We start from the raw sequence: 27,793 nt of genomic DNA, 5'->3' as shown, positions 1-27,793 counted from the left end.
ATTTCATGCAATAAAATATATTTTTATTACAGTTCTGGAGGCAGTTTCACCTCTTTGGATGTCATTGTGTTTAGTTGTACTTTTGGACTCCCTTTTTCTGTTTTCTGACGGTTACACAGTTACCGACAGGTCTACAGCAATCGGGTTTTAGCATCAGTAAAACCCAATGCTAAATAGCCAAGTGATATAAGGGAATCTCTTGTCTATTTTGCTTGGGATTTTACTAATTTGCATGGCCAGATTGGATTGCAAAATGGGCGATCGAGGGGAAAAATACGCAGTGGGCCATTTACAGAATTGGGTCGGTTAGCAGCAATCATCGCTAAACCTGTTTGCGACAATCACTGACTTTAGTGAATCAAGCCCTATATCCCTATGGGCATCCTTAGTGGTTGGCACACACTAATGTGATTGCACATGTTAATGTACTTTGGGCTAGATTCACTAAAGTCCACAAATCTATCCGATTCGTGTCCTATCCGTTTCCAAGTCATTCTGGCCGATCGATTCAGTAAAGCTTGTCCATGCAAATGATCAATTCGTAAACACGCCCCCATTTGCGCACACGTCTCGCTGTAACATCGGTCGACGCGGGTGCACACTGTATCCTTGTTGGTTTTGAAGCACATAACACATGCGCTAGCTCTTTAGGACTTCACTGCGTAGAAATGGAGCGAGGTTTAATCGCGGACGTTATTGGCGGACTCCGAATGCACCTACCGCAAAGCATTGTTGTTGTAAAAAATGCAATATAAGTTTTTACCAACCTCTTGTTTTTTCTTAAGTACTGTTGCAAGCTGTATAAGCTGTGACTGTAACTTTTTGAAAAATTTGTTGGAGAGGTTTAAGGAGAAATAGCATCCATCGGATGTTTGTGAGTGAGCTGTGGAATTCTTCGAGTTTGTCCTTTTTTTTACAGATCGATCTCGAAGTATATTGCGCGCTTACAAACAGCTTAACAACCCCAAACAGCTTAACAACTCAGCAAAAGAAACTGTTAAGTTGCTAGAAGGCACAACAGTTAACAGCAGTTGAATGCACTGGGATCACGCACTGTTATATACAGCCTACGAATCCCAGGAGGCTGTGCGGCTCTTTCTGCCGTGAAGCACGAAGCAACCAAAGGCGACCCCGTGACGTCAGATGCACACAACAATCTAGCTGGAAGGAAGAGGGGAGGGATAGCTGGCCCTTAAAAGTTATTTTTGATTTTTTTTTTAATTTGGCAATGATATATAAAATGTACAATGCGCAAGGAGAGCACGGGGTTAATCCATGATTTTCTCGCCATGCGCATTACAAAACCGAGATTCACTCCCGCGCTCGCTATGCGCATTCCAAAAAAAATCAAAAAAATATTTCTAACGCTTATGTACATGAAAGTTTACATATATTTAAAGTTTTGATATATTTTGGATTTTTTGCGGGGTAGATATATATATTTTAATGGGGTTCTTAACATGCACGCGGCAGTTGCTAGGCAGGAATAGTTGGCAAGGATGTAAAATGACTGTCCTCAGCAGTTGAAGCTTTTTGGATCGGAAAGGCCAATCGGTTTGACCGAAATAGTTTCATGAATTGATGCCTTAAGAAATGTTCATGCCTTTTTACTCATTTGCATGTGCAGATTGGATTGGGTGCAGATGGGGTCTGGAGGAAGGTTAGTGAATTGAACCGTAGTTTGAAAATGATTGCAAACCGATCGGTACACGATCGGTTTGCATAATGAATCTAGCCCTTAATGCCCTTTGTTGAATTTCTCCCCCCTTAGTGGCATTCTGCAAAAAGTAGAATGTTGAATTTTGATGTATGTAACCACAACATATTTCAGTCAAGTTTTGAGGGACAAAAATATCATCTTTCTCTCCAGCCACACACAATGAGCAAATTGTACTAAAAGAGCAGACATGCATGATTTTATTTTATCAATTTATATACATATCTACAAAAAAACAGGTAAGTCTTCCTTTTTTACAGTCTGATTTCTAAAACCAAAACAGCAAAAATAACTTACAAAGATACTAATACTGTACAAAAATAAGACATATTAAACCTTTAGAGAGGTCTATGTTACAGTATCGCAGTTCGTTAATCTGCATTAAAACATGTTGATGTCATGAACATTTTGTCCAGCATCTAGAATGTTGTTTACTGTGCTACCATTCTGGAAGTTATCTGCCACCCGAAAAACAACTAATTTATGTTGTCCTATCATCCAGGCTTTTCTAAATCCCAAGAAGCAGACAGTATAATTACTTGTAAGCTACAGTTTCCTTCCATTGCGATTTTTTTGAATGATTTCAGAGTCAAAATGTCTGAACTCTGTCAATGAGTACTCATAGTGCAGCAGAAAATTTCTATTTCATCTTCATATTCCAACAGTTGTCCATTGCAGAAATTCAAGTTATAAATCCAAAAATATCCATTTGTATGCTCTTACTGTTTGTAACTTAAAACTGTAGTTTCTAATTGCCTACAAGCTATATTTGTGAATTTTCAGTAAAATACCTAGTGGAGCATACTAATTCCATTCAAACTTGTACCGGTAGATAGTAAATGAAATCGGTAAGTGGGATCTTGCTTGTGAACACAGTGCTTAGGAGACAGCAGAATACACTACATCACATTTATCTTAAAGGCTTAGATGTTTTTAGCAAGACTTAAGCAATTGAAGTGATTTTGGAATAAATACACAGATTTATTTCTTCAAAGTTCACATAACAGTAAATGATAAAACCACAGCTATTACACACCTGTTGTGCTTTTCAGATAGGTTATTGTACACTGACCCTATCTAGCAAGCATTTGCCCTCATACTGAAAAAAAATCTTACTAAACGGGGCCTCTATTTTCCCATCTTTGAAGGAGTGCCCAAACACGTGATCTATGACCATCCTCAACATTAAAGTTACTGGAAAGGCAGCCTTTAAAAGTAAGAAATTAGCATAATTAGGAAGATTATGTTCCATTAGACCAGTGGAAACTGGCTGTCTTGGAAGAATTAACTGTCCTGTAGTATGGAAATCAAAATTGCTTGTGTTTGGTTTCAAAATGAATGTTTCAAAAACTGAAACCGAGGTAGAAAGTGCTTAGTTTTACCTGATGTGTTTCAACTAAAAAAAACCAAAAAACCCCTCTTAATTGTATTTACTTATATAAATTGGTTGTTCATGATCTCCTATGCCCTGTCAACTGTAGCTCTTTCTATATTATAATTGACACTGATCAATTGCTTGCATTGTGAAAATTAGGTGCATACAGGTTTGTAATGCTGCCTGCATGTTGGGTTCAACTGTATGAAAATATAGTTTGCTTTTTTTTTTTTTTTTTTTTTTTTTTACCAGGAGGTAAATCACTCAAGTCAAATTAAGATATACTGTGCAGGAATAACATTCTATAGTTTGACTAATAAGCTCTGTTTCATCCTGTCCTGAACTAGCTCTGCCCACCCATCCCTCTCTGGAAATGGAGTATCATAAGACAAGGATGCACATGTGTTTCTTTGAAGAAAGAAACATCTGCATATTAATAGGACTCTCACAAAGAGGAAATTCGAGTAGGTTATTGGTCTAGCAGACAGCCCTTTAATCAATTAAAAAATATATATTTTTGAACAGTTATCAGTATTGTGCATGAAAGAGGGATCAGCACCATACCAAGGGCTGTGTAAAGGGTGCAGTCACAGAGGGTGCAAAGAGTGGCTGCAGCAAAACAGGTGGGGTGAGGGATGCAATGGGGCGATTCATTGCGGCCAGTTCATCATGGGATGGTTCATTGCAGTTGCGTTAAAACGGCCGCGATGAATCATCCTAGACATGGAGCCCCAAGCAAGCCAGAGGGATGGTGGTGGGGTCAGACGGGCTAGCAACCAGAAGCTTCTCTTCCCCGAGGCTTCTCCTTCCCGGGACAGGGCATGGCGAGCTCAGAAGCATATGAAGATGTAGAAGAGCCTGCCAGCCCCACCTGCAGCCAGGTGGCACATGCCCTGGCCCCCCTGCAACAAGTAGCATTGGAAGCACCTCCCCGGGGGCAGCCAAGCCCTCCCTCCAGCCTTGTGTATTAGCCTCTCTGCCCCCAACACTCCAGCTCATTCCGTGCACATTGATTCTCTGCCCACTGTCCATCAGCCTACATGAGCGGGGGGTGTGGGATAGGCATGCCCCCCCCCAAAAAAAAAACCCTAACAAACTAATAGAACTGCGCTGAACTAGTCACACTGAAACGGCCATGATGAATCATCCTAAACCCGGTGGGGGATGCCAATGAGCAAGTCTCAAAAGTACAACTATAGCTCGATACAGTCTTGATTGGGATATTAGCTCTATCTCCAAGTACCACAGGTAGAGGAGTGGTAAGACTTTTATATCATGCAAATCTAATGCCACAATTTATCTTCCCCCCCCCCCCCTCCCATCCACAGAAAGTAGTGGTTAAGTCCCACAGCATTTTTTTATGTTAGTAACTATTTTAACTGCAAAGGCAGCAATTTAAAAAAAAAAGTGGTTATAACAGTCTATTATATGCCAGGCAAATTCAGCAAAGGAAAAACACTGTATACACCCAATTAATTTCTATCATTGGCAAGATAAAGCTGGAAGCTCAATGCATTTGAAGCACTGAAAAAGAACAGACTTCTCTGTCTTGAAAGAAACTCTGATACAGGTTTCATTCCCTGCACTTTTTTTATACTGAGGGTGATGGTTCTCAAATTCATAACAGAAATATTAAATGGATGTGCCTCTCTAGATGAACTTAGCTATGTGTAATGATAATCTAGATTCATTTTGATTTGGATGAAAAATACTTAACTATCACTCTGGCTACATTTCTCCTTTACCTAGTAGTAGCACAGGCATCCATGTAGCCAGGTTATTAGAAAGACTGCAATAGTACAATTTACTATCAACAGTGCAAGTTCTATAATGAACTAAAGTCTTAAACTCAGCTATGTGAATGCTTCTTCTAACTGAAAGGCCATGCAAGGGACTTATGAAATCAGATGCTTAGGCAATGACCATATGAGTATTGCTGGCTATTTAGATTACAGAGCCTTATGTTAAGCATGGAAAAGATGGGGTGCCATAATAAACTAACAAGGTGGAGGTCCTATATGCTCTTCTGCCCAGGATAGTGGAGTCAAAAAAAGGAGGAAGACAAAAAAAGATAGTCCTAGATAAGGAGAAATCTTATAGATCAGTGATCCCCAACCAGGCCAATTGGGTTTTCAGGCTAGCCCTAATGAATATGCATGGAGCAGATTTGCATGCCTGTCACTTCCATTATATGCAAATCTCTCTCATGCATATTCATTAGGGCTAGCCTGAAAACCCGATTGGCCTGGTGGTCCTCCAGGACAGGGTTGGGGGACCACTGTTATAGATGGCCATATTTTGTGACTGACAGCTGGGATGTATCCTTAACAGTGGACCAAATTACAGGGTGGGTTGATCAGCTGGTATCTTTCTGTAATCTATTATTTCACATAGTAACTCAGGTATCACATTCTTACTATCAGGCACTAGTACAGAAGAGTATGATTAAAATCCAGGTCACCCAACTTTAAGTAAAGAAGGTTGAATCACAGGTGTAAGAGGAGAATGGACATGAATAAGAGCATGCTGTAAAGTCTCTTAAGAGATTGCTTGATAGGTAAGGCTGCCAACTGAATCAAGAGTCACAGGACAGGGTTGATCCAGTCCTGAGTTTACCTCAGTGCAAGACTTGCACTGGGAAGATCAGAACTACAAGTCCCTGCATGCACTTGGGTAAACCCAGGACTGGATAATCCCTGTCAAGTGAATCTGGATTCTGTTGGCAGCCTTATTGCTAACAGAGCAAAGACTATGGAGAATTATTTTCCCTGTTTTGAACAATTGGCTTACAAGCAGACTATGTATGCTTAAATGGCTTTTCCTATGGCTGTACAGCATTCAAATATAGTACAAGGTAACTTTCCAAAGAGAAAGTAACTTTGAAATGCTGACCATTTTCACAATACTTTGTAAGAACATGTGCTCTTGTTACTTGTCTTGTCCCTGCAGGTTTATCAGTGAATTCTTAGTCGATAGTCCTTCACCAGGCTATGTTTCCCGCAAGCTGAGGAGCAAATTGCTTTGAATTTAAGCTGTTGCTCCTTGGAAGTGTGTGTAGTTCTAAATTTTAGCATTTAAGAGGAAAGTAGCATAGTTTCCATGTTAATCCACTTTGATATAATTTGTTTGTGGTCTCTATGTAGCTCTGCACAGAACTAACTTAGGAGCCTTTTAACAAAACTTAGCACAAGTTAATGGAATTAGTGCATGCTAAATGCTGAATGTCCTATTTTATACCTCTGGTTCATGTGGCATTTAGCACACACTAATGTCCATTAGCCTGTGCTAAGCTAAAGTAAAAGGGACTTACTGCTTTTTTGTTGACTTTTCATTTGTAGCATTCTAGGGAAAACATGTCCACATAAGCCCAACTTTTGGATTTACATTCCTCTGTATATTATCCTTTCTTTTTTATATTAACCAACAAGCACTCATAACTGCTGATACATCAATATGCATCAAAGGGACAAAATAGATTCCTGAGGCCAGCTTCTGTAAGTCTGTAATTGAAGAAACATTCTGAGATGAAAGCGATCCCACTTTATAAAATTGAATTGGAATTTTGTTTCTTTGCATGTTGATCTGATCAAGTGGCACAGATTTCTTGATCAAAGTAGATGCCATTATATTTTCCTTAAACAAAGTTATGGATACCTGAGGGCAAATGTAAGAGTTCAGGTCGCTATTTTAATGTCACAGGTCAAAGTGTTCACTGAGACATACATGTACCAAGATTGCTTCTTGAACTTGCCACTTTTTTTTTTTCATGTGGAGGGAAAAAAAAAATCCCTTTGTGGTGGTTACTTCTTTAAGATGGCTACCCCAAGAGACAACATATTAATATTGAATTGCTGCTACATTTCCTATCAGAATGCAAACAGATAATATATACAGGGGCTGAATGCCTGTGATATGCTTGTCTTTTGTGATTCTGCATTTTCATGATGTAGAGTTGGACTTCTTTGACTTTTTGATCATACTTGGATGAAATTCAGTGTGCCGGCGGGCATGCTTTGTTAAGTGGTCGCTCCTCATAAACCGTTTCTCACAGAGTGGGCAACGAAATTGCTTTTCACCTGTGTGTGTCCTGTAGTGACGTGTCAGCTCATCTGACCGAGAGAACTTTTTAAGGCAGCCAGGCCACGTGCATGGGAAAGGACGTTCGCCTGTGGTGAGTAAAACAAAACAAAAATCACATTAAACTTCTCAGTCAAAAAAAAAAAATGACTATACACAAATACACACAAACGGCCTCTTTTACAAAGCCATGCTAGTGGCTGCGCTAACGGCCCCGAAGCCCATAGAGATTTAAAAGGCTTCGGGGCTGTTGCTGCGCGGCAGCCGCTAGCGTGGCTTTGTAAAAGAGGCCGAAAATTCCGGTATCACAGCATCTTATATTTTCATCTGCAAGCAAGAACAGACCCATTATTGTAAGATCTTAAATGAACATGTCACGCTCTTTGTGCTTCGCAGTATTTCAAGAAAACACAATAGCTGAAATACTGACCTTATAGCAAAAAAAACAAACAAAAAAAGAAGTTACTGATAAATAAGTAGTGGAAATCTTTGTTACCTCCCTGTAATTTTTCTAAATCCCCAAGAGGGTGAAGGTGCTGTTATTTTACCAAGAAAATAATCTTGCTCTTTTTAGACCTGACTGGCTGTGCTAATCCAGTAGCACTGCACCAGAACATCATGAGAGATTATCTGTGATCCAGTTCCAAACATGAAATACAGGAGCAAGGGAGGTGGGGGGTCATGTAAAGAATTACCAAGCTACTAATTTAGCAAGAAAATGTTTAACCAAAGGAGTCATTAGTCAAATGGAATTCATGAGTAGTAGAGAATGACACAGTGACAAAATTCATCACTGTCCCCGTCCCCGCGGATAACCGCGGGAAACCATCTTCTTTAAGAAGAGAGGAAAGAATCAGAGTATGAATGGCCACAACCACTGACCCACAAGCTTTGCTTTGAAGAATGCTGGTGTAGCAGGACTGAGGTTGAAATAGACACTAGAAAATGACATGGAATTATTTCCCGCAGTTATCCGCGGGGACGGAAACGGTGAATTTTGTCACCGTGTCATTCTCTAATGAGTAGTACCCAAAAGGTAGATTTATTCCTGCTTAAACACTGGATATAAAACATAAACAATAACACAGCTGCAAGGCACTTAAAAATAAGTTATATTCAGGCATAACATGCAGCTAAACAGTTTAATCACTGCAAGCAATTGCCTTTTCTTTCTCTTGCTACAGTCCTTTAGCTGAACTATCAGCAATCACACTTCTTATGCATATACCTGGTGCAATTATTCATAGTTAGGTGGGTGGAATCTACATTTTTGTCTATTCCTTACCTGAAAGTTTGACTCTGTTCAGATACACCGACTTGGGACTGATAGGCTATCACCTTTCAAACCTGTCAACGAGCAACAGCAGTCAATAATTTTTTTCACCCTCGGATTCTTCTCTGGTCCTAGCAGTGCATGCAGCAAAGGTGGAGACCGAAGGTCACTCCCTGGGCTATGGTCTCAAGGCTGAAGCTAGGAACACTGAAGAGATGGCCTTCTCGGCTCAAGGTAAGCCATGCATTACTGGTTTCCTGTTGTTCCAATGGGAGTATTGTAGGAGCTCTGCATGAGAGCCCTGTAATATCCTCCCAGTAATGGATGGTGCTGTTGGACAGGCCTATGAAAGGAGGGGTAGAAATAAAGGATAAAAAGTCTTTATAAAGACAGAAGTTATAGCTTCTGATGTTAGAAAATCCCTTAGTTATCAAAGTGTGAGGTTCCAAGGCTTTGAGAGAGCAAAAATATATCTAGTTCTTCTGTAGAGTGGATTTTTTTCTTGATTTTATATACCTTGTGGAATCATATTACATATCCCCCAGTGAGAAAGAAAAATGTATGTAAAGATAATGGAAAAGTGATAAGCACCTGATTCCCATGAGGGAAAATATTTCAGAAACTGCAGGAAAACTGAGAGTAAATAGCTCTTTCCATTCTTAAGCGAATCCACTATGCCGTGGTATAAACACCTGACTCTGCTTTTCCTTTTTTCCTGTCTTGACATTTGTTTTATATAGTAAATACCCTCAAAATGAAGACTAGTATCAGACCTAATTCTTATCAATTGAATTTTCTTGATTTTTATCATCCCAAAATAATTTTGGGAGGTTACGTTTGTTTTTTTTCTCCAGATTTGGACAGTGAGGGGATCATATACATTATTGTTTTGCAGGAGACTGAAGTATGTTTTAGAGAAAAGCATACTTTTTAATAAATTTACCTTAAAAGTTCAAATTCTGAATGATGATGGAGCATGTAATGAAGGCAGCAGGTATCACTTGATCTATAAAGTGATGTAATTGGTTTTTCACCATTCTAGTTTTCATGACCAACCTCAAATCCATGACCATCAGATCCAGAGGCTAATGGAGTCCCACCTACCTAGATGTGGCTAGAAAGGAAGCCCCGATGAGTTTGCCCTGGCTCTGCAGTACAGTGAAGCCTACAATGGATGTTTGCAGAGTTGCATTTTAATAATGGGTGTTTTTTTCCTCCTTTTGCTGTCTTTCATCAACTAAGACAGAATGAGTCCCAGAACAGCCAAGCAAGGTCTTCCTTTGCACTTGAAGCTGACCAAGTGCACCAAGTACAGATGAATGAGGCAGAACACAGTGACAGCAGAAAACAAGTAGAAAAGCCGAACTGTACTAAAAGGGTTGGTGTCCCATTGGTGGCAGCTGGTGCTGGGCTGACAGGTTTAGAAGCAAGATAACCGATCAGTGTGAGTTGGTGAATCTGAGGATACAGAAATAAAATTTTTCATTAATATTTGGTGCACTTTATCCATTAAAAAATCATTAGAAGACATATGAAAGAAAAGGTATTTTATTTGTGAGGTAGCAGGGGAGGTAGGATGTTTTCAGAGAAGCAGAATGCTTTCTTTGTAGTAGGTGACTGCATTTCTGGAAGACATCACACACATTTCATACTTGCAAAGTAGACCGAGTCATAGAAGCCATGATGTTATCAGAAATTAGGAACAGTTATCTTAGTCCTAAAGCTTTGGCACTTCACTTGCTTTTGTGAACTAGGTGACCATTTGAACTCTGCAACATATCTGCATCATTTGTAGTTGTGTTTGGGGAAGGAGATGCCTCAAACCATATGAATTTGTGTCCTGAAATTCATGTAGTGTGTCTGAACATATACAGTTCTAGCAGCAGTTTCACCTCAGCTGTCTTGCTTTGGAACAAACATGAGCATACACCCCCCAGATTGTATACAGTATATTGTGCATGCCAATAAGGGCATGCACTTGATATGAATATTAGCTGATAACTAGCAATAATTGGGTGCAAACAACCTGCAGTTAATTTTCTCCAATTAGAAATGCACACATAATTCTATTGTGTATGCATCTGAAAAGGGACATGACTGGGTCGGGACATTTATTAAAGATGCAAGCAGTATTATAAAAAATTGAGAGATCTGTGCCTAACTTATGAGGATTTACAACAGGTTTCAGCTGGTATAAATCTTCATGCCCAAATTGGGTGCTATTCTATAAACATCACCCAGCTCATGGAATAGCGCTCAGTGCACTTTTTTTCAGTACCCAAATCTGGGCACCATTTACTGAATCTAGTCCACAATGTACTGATCTCCGGGGGGTGGGGGGTGGGGAATCCTGCCTGAAGTCTGATTTCACTAGCATTCTATTACTATTGTAATTTAACACTTATGTACTGTGCAATAATTGGTATTGGGTTCACTGGTCAGGAATAAGAATAGAAGTCATGTGTTTCTGTAATTTAACTATGTTCTCTTATGTGTAATCTTATCTAGCATTTGCAGAGAATTTGGTGTTACTATGTTGCATAGTTCCAACGTATCCCACTCCACTGTAGTTACTGTACATATAGGCAAAATTATGCTGCCATCTGGAAAATGAGTGCTTTAGTTAAAGTAGTTTTGATCTATACAATATTGATGATATGAGTTTTTAAAACAACCTGTATACACAGCATTCTACAAATATACTAAACATGCACAATTATCATTGCAGCTTGACTGATTTTAAGATGAACTGCCCAATCTGAGGGGCTGTTGCTACACGATGGTTAATGCTGGGTTAGCATGCCTCCTTACTGGGTGCTTAATGCTTGAATGGTTTCAATGCAGACTGCATTTAAGTGCAGTCATTAAGAATGGCACCGCAATTCCTAAAAAGAAAAGAAAAAGGCTCTCAGGCCTGTTTAGCATCAGAAACAACACAGGTCTGAGGCAACATTCGAGTTGATTAAGAAATGTCTAGCGCTACTCCTCTCTCACCAACCTGACCACTTGGCCCTGGATGGTTTTCCTCATAGATGTCCCCCAAGACCCCCTCTCCCAAATCAGAAATTGATGCTTGGTGGCCCACCCCCTCATCTGTAAGTTGGAAACAGGAGTGATAGCCACTTGCTCCTGCATCTCTAGGTCACCATCTACAAAATGACAATGCCTTGCTGTGTGCATCCCAGGATGCACTAGATGTGGTACTGCCAGTATGTAGATGGTGGCCTGAACTCCCTTGTATAGAGAGGGCACTGCCATTTTGTACACGGCAGGCTGGAGAAGTGGACATCACTCCTGCTTCCAATTTAAGGATGGGGGGGGGGTGCTGATTGGTCAGGGGAGGCTACAAGACCACTAGGGATTTTAAGATTGCGGGGAGGGCAGCTGACTAACTAGGCATCTTGTACAGGATAATTTTGCTGGATGGGGTTTACTGCCATATGCTTCCCCTTTTTTTTTTTGTTAAGATTACTGTCAACTTTCCTGTCGGTGCCTGAGCCAATCAGCACTGCAGTGGTTTTTAACATGGCATTAATCTGCACTTTTTCTGAAATTCTACCGTGAACCTTTGAGTATTGGCCCCTGAGCCTTAAGTACCTAAAGGAAAGTTAAATGAGCGTCTGTCCTCATTTTATATATTATCACTTAAATTAGGAAAATATAATCCGAATCATGTACTGGCACGCCCACTCTTTATTGTTCAATGCGTTATCCACAAGCTTTATTGCGAATCGACTAAAACAGGTGTCTGTGTTTATGAACTAATCAGCCACCGTCACCTTGCCCTAGCAAGTGCCTACTTCCGGGGAGAATTAGGTTACAATCACCAAGGTTCGGGATGACGTCAGCTGCTCGCGCGTGCACTCCCCTTCGCCTTAGCACAGCGCCACCCGGCAGCCTCCAGTCACTTCCGGCAGCGTGTCCTGAAATAACCTGCAGGCAGCGGGAGGAAGCAGCAGGGCGGGGCGCACCACAGTACAGACACTGGGGGGAGGGGAGTGGGACGAGACAGAGGAGGCGAGCGCTTTCTCTTAAGGTGCTGCTCGGAAGCAGGATTTCTAGTCCTCTAGCGGCTTCGCAAGGGTTAACCCAAATTAGCGTGTGTGTTTAATGGAGACCTGATTTCACCGCACCCCTGTTCCCAGACCAAATGCGTGACAAACTCGAACACAGATCATGATTCACGCTCGACATTTCCATTTGGCCACTCGCTAGTTAGGAACACAAAAGTGTTAACTTGCCACCCATCACTGGAGAACACGCAGCACTTAACTGGGTAATAAGACTACCAATACCAACTGTAGTTTGCTCGGCTTCTTTCTAGCTATCTAGGTGATTTCTGTCCTATCCTTCCTTCCTGGTAAAAATTTAAAAAAAATGCTGGAACGAGAACATCGCTACTCATATAAAATCCTACTTGTTTTCATGTACGAACAAGGTGCCCTACTCATCATGACGTATTCATTTCCAACATAGTCATAAATCACGAACATGGATATCGCTTACACTTCTAAGAAACGTCTAAAGTCCACGAATAGTACTTGGAAAAATAAGCCCAGCACACAGCCAGATGTAGCCCAAATTCGTCTCAGAGCTCCCTCCTTATCTTTCGGGGCGATCCCCGTGCACTAACCTGTATGCACTCTATAGTGGGCTTTGAGATGAGAGGATTTGCCGTACACTTTGCCGCAGCCAGTGAAGGGGCACCTGTGTCTTTTCTCCGTGTTCAGTTTGCCTTTGGTGACCCCTTTGCCCTGGGCCAGAGAAGGGGACGCGTCGCCGCTGCTGCTACAGTCGTGGTGGTTCTCGGGGCTGTGGGCAGGACTGAGCCCGCATTCGGTGGTCACGTCGCTTTCCGAGCTTGCATCCTCGTCGTCGTGGCTTTCCCCGCTGTTGCTAAAGACGGGCGAGGGCAGGGGTCGGTATTTGTTCAGATCCAAGAGGCTCTTGGCAATGGCCAGCAGCGTGCAGTAGTCCTTCCACGCATCGCCGGGGTCATTTAAGTCCTTAGTCACTTCTTTGTCGGGCATCCTCCGCAGTTCCAGCTCCTGGGCACTCGGCAGGGGCTGTGCCTGCTCCTGCGGCTGGGGAGGTGGTGGAGGCAGCATCAGTGCAGCTCGGTTGGAGATGGAGACGAGGCATTGGGCTGCTACGAAATCCATGTAGGCGACAGCTGTCATCTCGTGCAGTTGATGTGAATGTCCGAGTCTGAGAACCGAGGTCCTGGCCACACACAACGCAAAAACAATAATACAAGTCTTGTATTGACAGTAAACAGTGAACTCCTCTCCACTGCAGTGGTGATCCCAGAAACAGTGTTTAGTTCTCAGTTATCTGAAAATCAGATCTCTCCTCAAACCCTCAAACACTGCCTGGTGCCATCCAGCGCAGCATCCACGGGTTGTATGTGAGTGGCTAACAGAGGTGCTGCCGTGCTCTTTCTCTTCCCCCTGTGTCAGCAAAGGATTCGAGATCTCACTGTTCTCCCCCTGCACCGGCTGGCAAAGTTATGTAATGCAGTTTTCTTGGAAAAATGTAACACGTGGTGATTCCAAGTTATTCCATCTAAAAGGCAGACTGTTCCATTGGCTTGACCGGGCTCTTTGTCTGTCTTAACATCACTGCGTTCACCCAGGCATAAAGAGCCTGTTGAAATATCAGACAAAGCTCTAGATCTAGTTATAAAGCGCACACTTTTTTTTTTGGGCTTCCCACAGACTGACTCACCCCCCACCTCCACCTCCTCCTACTCCTCCCCCCACCCCCTTTTTCTAGTAGTCTCCTCCCCCACCCCCTTTTTCTAGTCGTCTGTACTGTTCCGGCATTCTGCAGCTCAGTAACAATTTCACAGAATCCCACGCGTCATAATTGAAGCTGGTTTTCATTGGTTGGTTCAGAGTGTGACAAACCCACAGCCGACTCTGCCTGTGTCCAAGGGATTAAGGTGAAACACGGCCCCTGGTCAGAAGAGCTGATCAAGTGAGCAGTAAGGAATTAGAGTGGCCTACGGCCATACCACCCTGAATACGCCCGATCTCGGAGGCTAAGCAGGGTCAGGCCTGGTTAGTACTTGGATAGGAATTAGAGTGGGCTGACTATCCCTCAAAACCTGAATCAGGAAATGAAAGACAGAAGTACAATATTTCACAGCAGTATGTGTCTCACAGGTTTAAAGGCACTAGAAAGCATGGTAGGGTTTATTATGATAGAAATTGGAGTCATATTCTTTTAAGAAAATCTCGGTCCTGATTACCCAGTTGGACTAATCAGTTTCAGTACCCGCATGAGCTGGAGCCAAGCCTCTCTCCCAGGAGAGAAGGGTGGGGGTTGAGCTCATTTAAGCTCAAAGCCCTGCGAGCAAAGGGGAGGGAGAACTGGCAAGACAGACAGCAGGAGTGCTGACCTGAGGTGAGGTCAGAAGCCAAGCAGGAGGAGGAGTCATTCCCCTCAGACAGTAACCAGGATGTTGAAATGACTGAAGATCTGCCAGGCTTGGGTTCAGACCCTGTTCCTAGCTCAATAGAGGAATTGATGCGTACCTCTAACCCCTTTGGTGAAACACATGCAGTTTCAGAAGATATGGATACCAGTCCTTAAACTTGTAACGTTTATAAGCTACCAAGTGAAGCTTTACCTTGCAAGCAATGTGTTTGTATTCCTGTACATGTTCTTGGACCTGCAGTTTTCCAGGAGCGACTTGAGAATTTTGTGGGCTGGTTTGGTTGTTCATTTTTCACGCAAGTTTCGGTCAATTAAACAAACTTTGCTTAGTGTCTACTCGGTCACTTAGTATCTACTTGGTTTATAGCAGGGGTGTCCAATGTCGGTCCTCGAGGGCCGCAATCCAGTCGGGTTTTCAGGATTTCCCCAATGAATATGTATGAGATCTATTAGCATACAATGAAAGCAGTGCATGCAAATAGATCTCATGCATATTCATTGGGGAAATCCTGAAAACCCGACTGGATTGCGGCCTTCGAGGACCGACATTGGACACCCCTGGTTTATAGCTTTTAGCTATCATGCACTGATGCCTTGAACAGCCCCCTCCCCCATTCCAAAGGAAATTAAACCCATTCCCAAATTAGATGGTACATAAGAAAAGCCATACTGAGTCAGATGGTCCATCTAGCCCAGTATTCTCTTTCCACGGTGGCCAATCCAGGTCACAAGTACCTGGTAGAAACCCAGATAGTAGCAGCATTCTATGCTACCGATCCCAGGGCAAGCAATTCCTTCCCGTATGTCTGTCTCAATAGCAGACTATGGACATTTCCTCCAGGAACTTGTCCAAACCATTTTTTTAACCCAGCTATATTAACTGCTCTTACCACTTCCTCTAGCAAACTATTCTTTGAGTGAAAAGAAATATTTCCTATTGGTTTTAAAAAGTATTTTCATGTAACTTTATTTACTGTCCTCTAGTCTTTGTAATTTTTGATGGAGTAAAAAAAAAAAATGATTTATTTGTATCCTACTGCTACCGTGTTTCCCCTAAAATAAGTCAGGGTCTTATATTAAATTGTGCTAAAAAAACCAAAAACGCACTAGGGCTTATTTTCGGGGAATGTCTTTGTTGTACATGAAAAAAAAAAAATCATCTCTCCCTCTTCTCCTTTCTCTCCCCCTCCACCCCCCCCCCCCGCCCCCATGTGCAGCATCTTTCCTCGCCTCTCACCCATCCCCTTGTGCAGCAGCTCCTAGGCCTCCAAAAACAGAGGCAGCGCTCTAAATGGGCCTTCCCTCTTCAGCGTCTTTCTATCCCTCCCTCCCATCCCTCTGTGCAGCGGAACCCCACCAACCCTTCCACCATGAGCTTAACATGCCTCCAAAATAGCAGCGGCGGTGGTGGCGGCTCTGAGCGGGCTGCCTCGCAGACTTCCCCACCGGGGCCTTCTCTCTGCTGCGTGATGCCACTCCTTTTTTAGCTTGAGCAGGTGAATAAATTGAATGACCAACCCATGAGGAGTTAAATTCTCCACAGTTGGATTCTGACAAATGAGTGTCTTGCAGAAGTAATATATCAAAATATTCTTTCTAGCATGTTGAAAAATCTTTTGGAATTTAGTTGGATAGTTCATACCAGTAACATTCCAGGAGACAATATTATAGAGAGATTATGTCATAACTAGTCTTATAGCCCATTACATTAATGGGTGCTAGAATATATGTTTGTGCGTCTTGTCTTTATTTCTTTAATAGAAAAATAGAAGATGACGGCAGATAAGGGCCATAGCCCATCAGGTCTGCCCACTCTACTGACCCACCCCCAAGTCTACTATCCTAGGGATCCCACTCCTGGTGACAGGTTCCCTTGGCTTAACCCTCTAAGGGATCCCACATGGGCATCCCATTTGCTCTTAAATTCTTGCACGCTGTTTGCCTTGATCACCTGCACCGGGAGCTCGTTCCAAGGATCAACCACTCTCTCGGTGAAGAAATATTTCCTGGTGTCGCCATGAAATTTCTCGCCCCTGAGTTTGAGCGGATGCCCTCTTGTGGCTGAGGGTCCTTTCTCTCTCTCTCTCTCCTTAGCCGCTTTCTGTATTTCTGTCTTTCTTTTTCCTCGGCTGTCCACCCATTCTCCCTTCCTTTTACCTTCCCTGTGTCCACCACCACCTCTTCACTGCTCCCCTTATCCAGCAGCAGCCCTTCTCCCTTTTTTAATCTCCCCCCTGTCCAGCAGTATGCCTCCCTCCTTTTTCTCCCCCCTCCCGTCTCTTCCCCTGTCCAGCAGCACCCCTTACCCCTCCGCCGACTGCGGCCTGCAGTCGCCAAGAGCTGCCGTGGCCGACAGCCTCCGCGCCGCCTGAAGCCAACAAAACCCTAAGCCGCGCATGCGCACTCCTACCTGCGGGGACCTACAGTGCACGGAAAACGGGAGTACGCAGGTAAGAGTGCGCATGTGTGGCTTAGGGTTTTATTATATTAGATAAAATAAGGAGCAGCTGAGGAAATGCGTATAAGCCCTAAGCAATCACTAACCATTTATTATAAAATAAACAATTGTTAAAAATGAGCACATAAATTTGGAAGATTAATCTAACCATCATCCTGAATAACAACAGAGTAACAATAATAAACTGGTGACATTCCAGTAGCCATAACAAAAATATGCAGACATAAGTTGTGCTCACTCTTTACCCCCCCCCCCCTTTTTACAAAACCTTGATAGCGGTTTTTAGCGCAGGCCAGCGTGCTGAATGCTCTGCACTGCTCCCGACACTGTATTATGAATATTCTACTGTGCTGCTTTAATATGTATTCTGCTGGTATTGTATCACATTGTTGCTGTCACTAGGATCTAATCTGTCATCTCCAAGCTTGCTTCACTGATTATATTTTATGCTTCCATTTGATCATTTTAGTATTGCTGTTAACACAATCCTCCCTTTTACAAAACTGTGCAAAAGGTTTTTAACGCTGGCTTGTGTGCTGTTCCGATGCTCATAGGAACTCTATGACCTTCCAAGCAACACAGAGCATTCAGCGTACTGGTCGGCGCTAAAATCCTCTTGTGCAGTTTTGTAAAACAGAGGGGGGGGGGTTATATAAGCCAAGGGTCTCAAAGTCCCTCCTTGAGGGCCGCAATCTAGTCGGGTTTTCAGGATTTCCCCAATGAATATGCATGAAATCTATGCGCATGCACTGGTTTCAGTGCATATTTATTGGGGAAATCCTGAAAACCCGACTGGATTGCAACCCTCAAGAAGGGACTTTGAGATCCCTGATATAAGCTGTTTATGTCAAATTGTACTTGCACTTTACCTTGGTCAAATCTCTTCATAAAGGTGGATAATAATAAATCCAAATCATTAAAATAAAATAGTTGTCCAGATTGTAATTTTTCTTTATTTTTCTCTCTCTATCAGGTTGTATGTTGGTCAAGGCATGACAAATCCCAGGCACCAGGTCACTATGGTGCCTAGAAATAGCACTTTAGTGCACAGTATTTCATGCCTCCAAATGTATTTTTATTGTAAGTGGTGCCAAAGAGACAGTGAATTTCCTGCTTCCCACTATGAGTCAGGCTTCTGTAAGCTCGAGTCGCTTGGTGGAAGAACTTTGGACTGACCTCGTGGTTTCACGTCTTGGATTTCTAAAAGAGCTGCTGCTGATCTCAGAGGAAATTTCCATCCTCCTCACCCTCCCTCCCTACACACACTTGAACTTCACTGTGGACAAGGTTGGTGAGACAGGAAAGAGGAGAAACAAGAGAGGCCTCAGCCACTGGTTCCCAAGTTTTTGCGCTGGCTCCTAGATTGAACAAAAATTTGTAACCTGAGGCACCTCTGTGAGCTGTTCTGGCATTGTTAAATTGTGTATTTGAATCTATTAGGTCAGTAATCAGACACTAAGGTTTATTTTATTTATTTTAAAAATGCCTTCCCTGCTTAACACCTAAGCGGGTTACAACAGAAAATGCACACATTCAGGACAGACTCGAACATATTGCAACATATGCTTCCCATCCTATTCTTCACATATAATAATAGTTACATACATAGTTTACGTACATAATAAAGCATAATAAAACATAACATGACAAACATGGTATGGGGTGACATAGCATGACGAGCATTGCATGATAAAACATAGGATGGCAACATAGCATAGCAAACATAGTATTATATATAAAGCACCAACAGGCCATTCAAAACATAGCTATAAGACTGATCTACTCACTAAGCAAATATGACCACATTACCACTGCATACCTAGACTTACACTGGCTCCCAATTCAAGCACAAATATTTAAATTTTACTGCCTACTACACAAAGCCCTAGATGGTGCTGCCCCCACATACCTGAACGGACTTCTCATCTGGAACAACTGAACCAGACCAAGAAGAACTCGGACACCTTTTACTCACACCCCCCCCCCTTTCAAGGGTACTCTGCGCAAAAAAATATATGACGGCCTACTGACAACACAAGAAGCAAAACTTGACCATCACCTCTCCAAACTGCTAATAAAACTAGACTACAAAACCCTCCGCAGGGAAATAAAAACTCTACTATTCAGAAAATTTGTCAGGACAACTTAATACAGAACCAAAATTTATCACTATGCCTGTAATTAGCACAACTCAACACAGCATTCCATTTTTCTCTGTTCCTGCATCTTGTACTTTAACCTATACCTCTTCAGGTAATGTCCAGTTTATATCTTTTATAATCTGCATAGAACTGCAAGGTTAAGGAGGAATATAAATCATTAATGTAATGTAATATATACAAGAATTGCATAGCATGACAAATATAGTATTACAAGCGTGGCTAACATAATATATACCATATATGTTCGAACATAAACTGACCTGAATATAAACCGAGGTAACCTTTTTTGTCTGGAGACAAGAAGGGGATATGCAGCCACACTTGAAGGTGAAGTCCTCTGACTATGTGTGTTGGTGCTCTTCCCTAGTTACAGTAAGCTTTTGGCTTACTGGGCATGTGCAGGAACTCCCGCCTTCCAAAGCTTCTTCCCTTGTTTGTCAGTTTTTAACTTGATCGGGATCCAGTGGCTTACCAAGGGCAAGGCGGGCAGTCCGCTCTGGGTACATGTCCCAAGGGGGTGTACAGCCAGTACACCGGGTCTGGAACTTCCTGCTCTATACTCTGCTGCAGGACCTTCCTGCACCTCCACAACCCCCCCTTGGCCCCCCCCCCCCCCGCTCTGACATCACTTACTGGTTCTGGAGCAAAGTTGGCAGCCATGGGAAGGTGCAACAAGGTCCCGTGATGACTGCATCTGCCAGCTCTGCTTTGGAACCAGTAAGTGACGTCAGAAGAGGGTGGACCAGCAGCCACAGGCATCACAGGACCTTACTCCACCTCCTCCGATGTCACTTACTTGTTCCAGAGCAGAGCCGGCAGCTGTAGTCATCACAGGACGTTGATGCATGGTATTGGGATGGAGGGAGCGAGAAAGGAGCAGGATACTTGTATGGAAGGGTGGTGGAGGGAGAGGGAAATGGGGTGGAGGGGGAGAGAAGGGAGCAGGATATTGGTATGCAAAGATGGTGGAAGGAGAGAAAGGGGGCAGATTCTGATGGAATTGGTGTGCAGGGAAATGGGAGAGAGACATAATGGGGAAGGATACTAGATGGAATTGGTTTGAAGGGAAAGAAAGAGGGCAGATGCTGATGAAAGTGGGGAGAAGGAGAGACAAGGGGCAGATGCTGATGAAAGAGGGGTGTATGGAGAGAGAGAAAGGGCAGACATTGGATGTTAGGCTCCCCCTCTACCCTCCCAACTATGTTGGATGACAGTGCGGATGGGAGAGAGAAGGGAGCAGATGCTGGATGGGAGGAGAGGGGGGGAGCAGATGCAGGAAGGCAGTGGAGAGAGGGGGCAGCCACTGGATGGAAGTGGACAGAGAGGAGAAGATGCTAGATGGAAGGGGTAGAGAAAGAGGGCACATGATGGAAGGAGGGGATAAATAAAAAGAAGGCACATGATGGGGGGGAAGAGGATTGAGTTAATGAAATACTGGAGGGTGTGAGGGAAAGAGTGGCAAGATGTAGGTAGACAGTGAAAAGGGAAATTGCTAACAGGTTAGTAAGAACTTAGGCCCAGATTCACTAAAGATAACAATTCTATCGCTGTTGGCCAATTTTATATCTTTTTTGCATGCAAATGATTTGCACAGAGGTGCAAATCATTTGCATGCAAACTCCCTGATGCACGGGGCGGGGCCTAAGGCCCGTATTGCTGCGCAAGAGGCCAGAGGAGCAGGAGGGACTGAGCACCCCTCCTGCTTCCTACTGTTAAAGGTGCAGGGAATGGGAGGGGGCATCCACTGGCAGGAAGGACTGGGCATCCCTCCTGCCATATTTTTAAGCGTGGGTCGGGTGTTCAGTGGGCGAGGGTGTTCAGCCAGTGGCAGGTGGGGGAGGAGGGGCGGATGGCAGGAGGGACCGGGCATCCCTCCTGCTATTTGTGGGTGGGGGGTGGGGGGCGTTTTTTGACAGGTCTTTGTCTGTCTTTTATTCATTTTTTTTTTTTAAATGGGGCAGGTATTTTGCATGTGTAACACACGCAAAATATCTGTGCCATGGAAAAAAATGAATAAAAAACACAGACAGACCTGTCAAAAACCGGCAGACCTGTCAGTAACACAGTTACCGACAGGCCTGCAGCAGTCGGGTTTTACAATAGTAAAACCTGATTCATAATAGCCAAGCAAATGTTAGTGAATCAATTGCTTGGCTATTTTGCATGGGGTTTTACTAATTTGCATGGGTTGGATTAGATCAGACAATACGCGATGGGCTGTTTAGTGAATCGGGTGGGTAGCAGCGATCGTTACTAAACCTGCGCTGACTTTAGTGAATCTAACCCTTAATCTAGACAGATGCAGAAAATAAATTGAAAATGAAGATGAGGGAAGGGAGAGGAGAGATTGAAATGCTAGACCATGGGGATGTGGGAGAGGGAAGGGAAGACTAGGAGAGATGCCATACTATTGGAGGAGGGGAAGAAAGGGAAGAAGATGGATGCCAGACTAATGGGGGTGAAGGGAGAGATGGAAGGGAGAGGCATACGGTTTCTGGAAGGGGCATAGGAGAGAAAATACCATATAAAATGGGCAGAGATAGGGCAGACATTGGATGGAAGGAAGAGAGTAACAAGAAGATGAGGAAAGCAGAAACCAGAGAAGACAAAGGTAAAAAAAAAAAAAATTCTATTTATTTTTTGCTTTAGGATAAAATATTATTATAGCTGTGTTGATGAATATTTATAAATAGAAAATGGAAAAAAGGTGATCCTTTTATTGGACTAATTGTAATACATTTTTGACTAATTCAGAGACCAAAACCCCCTTCCTCAGGTAAGGACAGGATACTGTAACAGCAGTATACTTTACTGACCTGAGAAAAGAGGTTCTGGCCTCTGCAAGCTAATTGAAAAATTAGTCCAATAAAATAAAGGTGTTATCTTATTTTCCATTTTTGTTTTATTACCCCCCTTGGCCCCCTTTATGAAGCTGCATTAGGCTTTTTTTATCACCAGCCATGACGATATTAGCCCCGATGCTCATAGGAATTCTTTGAGCACCAGAGCTTTTACCGCTGCAGCCTGCAATAAAAAAAAAACCAATTTGTAAAGTGATGATCTCTTAGAGAGAGGAAGAGATAATGGTTACTGCGGATGGGCAGATTAGATGGGTCATTTTGCCTTTATCTGGCATAATGTTTCTATTTCTCTATTTTTTCAAATTTACATCTGCTATCTTTATATTTTGCACAATATTAGGGGATATGTGTTACTGTTTCTGTTTCAGTGTATGCAGAGTCCAGCTTCTTGGTGGTTCAGTTTAACCTTTGTCTGCGTATTTCTATTTTATCCCCCCTTTTACAAACCGTAGAGCAGGGGTGCCCACCAGTGTTCCCTCTAAGCGGGCGGGTGTTGTGAGCAAACTTTTTTCACTGTGAGCTAAAAATATCGGGCGCCAGCAAGTTATGAGCCAAATAAATATGTTGTCAAAGTTGCTGATACATGAGGACGAGGTATTCAAAGGAATTTTAGGCCTACACGCTAAATTAAATAACGTTAAATAATATTTTTAAGAACACAAAACAACGCATTAATTCTTGAAAGTACAAAATTCTTTATTTTTTTTTTTTTTACCAGAAAAACTCAAATTTATTTTAAAACAGTCTACAGAAATTGTAGGGATGAAATGATATCTTAATAAATGTTTTACAACAAATGTAGTTATGTCTGTTACATCCATATGTGTAAACTGTAAATTAAAAACAGTCCAGAAGACAATACGTTTGATGCTTTCAATTTCTAGACAATCTATCAATTCCAGCTTCTACACAAAAGTATAAATACATTAAAACAAAATATTGAAAACCATTTTATTGGGCACAAAGTTTGCCTTCAGTGAGAAGAGTTCACTCAATATGTTGTAGAATAATTGTTGTGAAACTGGAATGGAATCAATTCTTCACTCAAGTTAGATATCATCAATATCTTCATCATCATCCCCAATATCATCAAACTGGATTTCATCGTCATCACCGGGGCCAAATGTGTCCGTTTCATTGATTTTAGCATGTTCTGGAAGTTCTCCATAGGCTTTTAGGCTCCAAAATTCTTTATTAAGATTGTTCTCTTCTGCCTTTTTCTGATTTCCAAAAATTGTAAACACTGTCTATGTTTACATTATTTCCTGTGGCTAAATAAAGTTTGATTCTAATTAGGCATTCCAAATGTTCTACTCTTAACTTATTACGAGTCTTTGTCTTTATAGCATTCATCAAGCTAAATCCTCTCTCACAATCGGCACTTGAAGCCTGAAAGGTGCCACACACGTCTAATAGAGCATTTAGTCCACTGAACTGTTTATGCTGCTGAGCAAAATTGTACATTTCCTGAATCGTTTGTATAGCTCCTGCTTTTACTTTTTCAGCAATAATATATTTGAACTCCGAATATTCTGAAATAAGCTGCCTTTTGAAACAATGTTCATCATCTTTGTTCATTAACAGAAAATAACGGTTAGATAATCGTGAAAATTGTTCGTTTCCAAATGTAAATTCCTCTAAGTTGGACGGATTTGAGATACAGTCTTTGTCGAAAACACGCCAGTCCTCTAATTCATTGTCAGGAAATCTTTTGTCCATATGATCACAAGTTTGTGTAATAAATGTAAGAATATGATCTGTTTTAATTACAGAATTACAAGATGAAATGAGAGTTTCAACATTTTCATTGAAATGTGGTTTTTCTCCCAGATATTGAGATCTGAGTTTCCTTAATTTGGCTTTAGTGAACTGGAATGCATCCAAAGGTGCCAAACAACTCTTCTGAAGAAGCTTACACAGTGATCCAAGCTCCTCAAGAACATCGCAGAGAATAAATAGCGCAACTTTAAATTCCAGATTACTCAATTTAGTCAGGCAGTATTTGTGCACGGGATCATTGTCTTCTTCCACCTGTTCTTGACAATATTCTAACAGGATGTCATAATTTCTAACCACTGCACTTACAGCAAAGTGCCGAGACAGCCACCTAACATCATGTATAGCTTTAAATGAAATGACATCTGAGTCTGCAGCATTAGCAATATCCTCCAGTTTGGCTTTTCGTACGCTCGATCTACTGAAAATCGTATACACGGTGCGTATTAGAGTTTCGATCTCTTTCATGAATGGGATCGTTTTCCATGCATCGTCTATGCCTAGATCTTCGCGGTGAGCTACACAGTGTTGCTCTAGAAGATGAGGAACTGATTGACGTAACTTTGCAGCTACACCATTATGCTTCCCAAGCATGACTGATGCTCCATCGGACGTGAACATGACCATACGACTGAAATCTAAATCGTTCTCACTATAAAACTGCTTTATAGCATCAACTATAGCTGTGCTGTCACAAGCAGTTAGATGTTTGATGCCAGCAAAAACTGTCTCATGAATGTTGCTGCCACTTCTTCTAAATTTAATGTATATTATGAGCATTTTCGAAACAGAAATATCAGTACTTTCATCAATTATTAGGGTATGAAAAGGAGACCTCCGGATTTCTGTAAATGTTTCCCGTTTAACAATGGCATTTATGCAGTCAAGGAACTCGAAAGCATAGTTTTTGCTTCTCCAGCTATCAGGTATTTTTACGTATTTAGCCATGTGATTGTGAATTTCCTGGACGGATAGCATGGACGAATTCAACTTTACCGCTAGCAATATATTATCAATTAAAATGTTAACTTCCTCTGGACTTGATTTATATCTCTGTGCGTATTCGATTCTGTTGTTCCGACTATCGGGAGTTTCTTTCAAGAAATTCATTAGAAAACCTCGGCTTTGATTGTGAAGCTTTTGAACCGCTTCTAAATGAGAATTATGATTCAGATGACGCTTTAAATAATCAATTTTCCACTCAGACCAAGTCTTCCCTGTGCTCCATTCTCCGTTAACACCTGCTTTTCGGCATAGGGAGCAAATTAATGCGTTGTCCGTGTCGCTATATTCGAATATTTCTTTCATCGCCACTGTTTTCCGTCCACTCGCGTGCGGCAACGTGGTGTCAACCAAAAACTCGGTCAGCCATTCCTTCTTAAATTGGCTGCGCTTTTTCTTTGTGCTGCTACCAAACTCTTCATTCTCTTTACGCTTCGACATTTTCGAATGGATGTAAAAATTATTTGACTGAATCTATGGAAGATCGCAAAAGAAAGTTTATGCACACGCTTCAAACGATCGAAACTTGAAAAGAACTTGCTTCATGCATGTATAGATAAACAATGGCGCTCGTGCGGCCTCAGTTTTGTAGCGCATTACTAATTTACTAGTAGTAGTACCGTGTTTCCCCGATGATAAGGCAGGGCCATCAAATAAGACAGCCCCCCCTTTTTAGACAAAAATATAAAATAAGGCACCCCCGCAAATAAGCCACCCACCGATACCTGCGCTTACCCGAATCGAGTGGTACGGTGGGTGACTTCATGTGGTGCCTAGTGCAGGAAATCACTCGCGTCTGCTCTGACCGCCTCTTCCTGCACGAAGTCGGGCCTTATCCAATCAAAGCAGCTCCTGATTGAATAAGACCCGGCTTCTTGCAAGAAGAGGCGGTCGGAGCGTACGCGAGTCCGGCTGCCTCTCCTTGTTGGCGAGCTGAGCGGACCGTCGGGATCGACCCCCCCGCACCCCCTAGGTACGCCTCTGCAAGTCTTGCCTTGCCCGGATTTGCCGCTCTCTTCCGGTGTTACTCCCCCCCCCCACCCGACTCTCCTCTCGCCGCCCTGCCATCTGCCGTACGCCTCTTCCGATCGCCCCCCTCCCTGCTCGCACCCGGGATCCGGAAGGTTCGCCCCCCACATTTCGCCCCCAGCAATTCGCCCCTCACATTTCGCCCCCCCACATTTCGCCCCCAGGTATGTTTCGCCCCCACACATTTCGCCCCCACACATTTCGCCCCCCGGATGTTTTGCCCCCACACATTTCGCCCCCGCACATTTCGCCCCTGAGCCCTGCAGCCCTGAAATCAACCTGCTCTCTGCCTCCCCCAACTCTCTCTCTGGCTCCCCGGATCTCCAGTGCATCGCGCCCTGCCCGGGGCCGGAGCAGGGCGGCTGGGAGACAGCGACGCGGCCGCCAGGGTCGGAAACCCCAATCCCCCCTCCCACACAGCCGGGTCGCCCAGGGAGGGGAAGACAGCGACGCGGCCGCCAGGGTCGGAAACCCCAATCCCCCCTCCCACACAGCCGGGCCGCCCAGGGAGGGGAAGACAGCGACGCGGCCGCCAGGGTCGGAAACCCCAATCCCCCCTCCCACACAGCCGGGCCAGGGTCGGAAACCCCAATCCCCCCTCTCACACAGCCGGGCCAGGGTCGGAAACCCCAATCCCCCCTCCCACACAGCCGGGCCGCCCAGGGTCGGAAACCCCAATCCCCCCTCCCACACAGCCGGGCCGCCCAGGGAGGGGAAGACAGCGACGCGGCCGCCAGGGTCGGAAACCAAACCCCAATCCCCCCTCCCACACAGCCGGGCCGCCCAGGGAGGGGAAGGACTCCAGCCACGCTGAGCAGATGAGACGGCGGCAGCCACACCAACGGGGGCGAAACATACCTGGGGGCGAAATGTGGGGGGCGAAATGTGAGGGGCGAATTGCTGGGGGCGAAATGTGGGGGGCGAAACTTCCGTGAACCCTCGCACCCCCACCCCGACGTCCGATTCCTCCCCCAGCCTCCCCTTACCTTTGCGACGCGTGTGTGCGCTGTGACGAGAAACTTGTGCGCTGCGATGTAATATTTTGTGCGCCAGCGCACGCCAGCGCAGCTTAGCGGGAACACTGCAACTTTTTGGGCTTGCAAGCTACTTTTAAAATAACCAAGTCAAAATGATCTACCAACAATAAAATTTTTAAAAAACCACAAAGCACACTGTACGCAGAGAAAATGTTAATTATCATTCCTATTCTGGGTTTTTTTTCAAAGAGGTCAAAGCAGATGACTCTATGCACTGTCACCTCAGTAACAACCATACAAAAATAGACAAATACCTCCCTCCCTTTTTACTAAACCACGATAGCAGTTTTTATCGCAGGGAGCTGCGCTGAATGCCCAGCGCTGCTTTCAAAGTTCATAGGCTCCCTGCGCTAAAAACCACTATTGCGGTTTAGTAAAAGGGGACCATAGTGTAAAATATAGACAGCAGATATAAATTCAGACACATTTTGATCACTAAATTTAAAATAAAATCATTTTTCCTACCTTTGTTGTCTGGTGATTTCATGAGCCTCTGGTTGCACTTTCTTCTTCTGACTGTACATCCAATCTTTCTTCCCTTCTTTCAGCCTGTATGCTTCCTCTCCTCCAGACCTCATTCCCTCC

The 27,793-nt window shown here is 43.3% G+C and overlaps 2 protein-coding genes across 2 annotated transcripts; both read right to left on the bottom strand.

Moving 5' to 3' along the window:
* Nucleotides 1–3,293: 3,293 nt before the first annotated feature.
* Nucleotides 3,294–14,114, bottom strand: KLF9 (Kruppel like factor 9). Its single transcript, XM_033924674.1, has 2 exons — nucleotides 13,076–14,114; nucleotides 3,294–7,258 (listed from the first exon to the last, which is right to left on the bottom strand). The coding sequence occupies exons 1-2, from the start codon at nucleotides 13,620–13,622 to the stop codon at nucleotides 7,032–7,034; spliced, it is 774 nt and encodes a 257-aa protein (XP_033780565.1). The 5' UTR covers nucleotides 13,623–14,114; the 3' UTR covers nucleotides 3,294–7,031.
* Nucleotides 14,115–23,196: 9,082 nt separating this feature from the next.
* Nucleotides 23,197–27,214, bottom strand: LOC117350384 (E3 SUMO-protein ligase KIAA1586-like). Its single transcript, XM_033924662.1, has 2 exons — nucleotides 27,158–27,214; nucleotides 23,197–25,616 (listed from the first exon to the last, which is right to left on the bottom strand). Exon 2 carries the CDS (start codon nucleotides 25,581–25,583, stop codon nucleotides 23,559–23,561), a length of 2,025 nt encoding a protein of 674 aa, XP_033780553.1. The 5' UTR covers nucleotides 25,584–25,616; nucleotides 27,158–27,214; the 3' UTR covers nucleotides 23,197–23,558.
* Between the last annotated feature and the right edge of the window lie 579 nt (nucleotides 27,215–27,793).

The sequence above is a fragment of the Geotrypetes seraphini genome, chromosome 1 (assembly GCF_902459505.1).
Source record: "Geotrypetes seraphini chromosome 1, aGeoSer1.1, whole genome shotgun sequence".
NCBI classification, from domain to species: Eukaryota; Metazoa; Chordata; class Amphibia; order Gymnophiona; family Dermophiidae; genus Geotrypetes; species Geotrypetes seraphini.
Note: the sequence above shows the minus strand (reverse complement) of the source record. Positions and strands in the feature narration are given on the sequence as shown.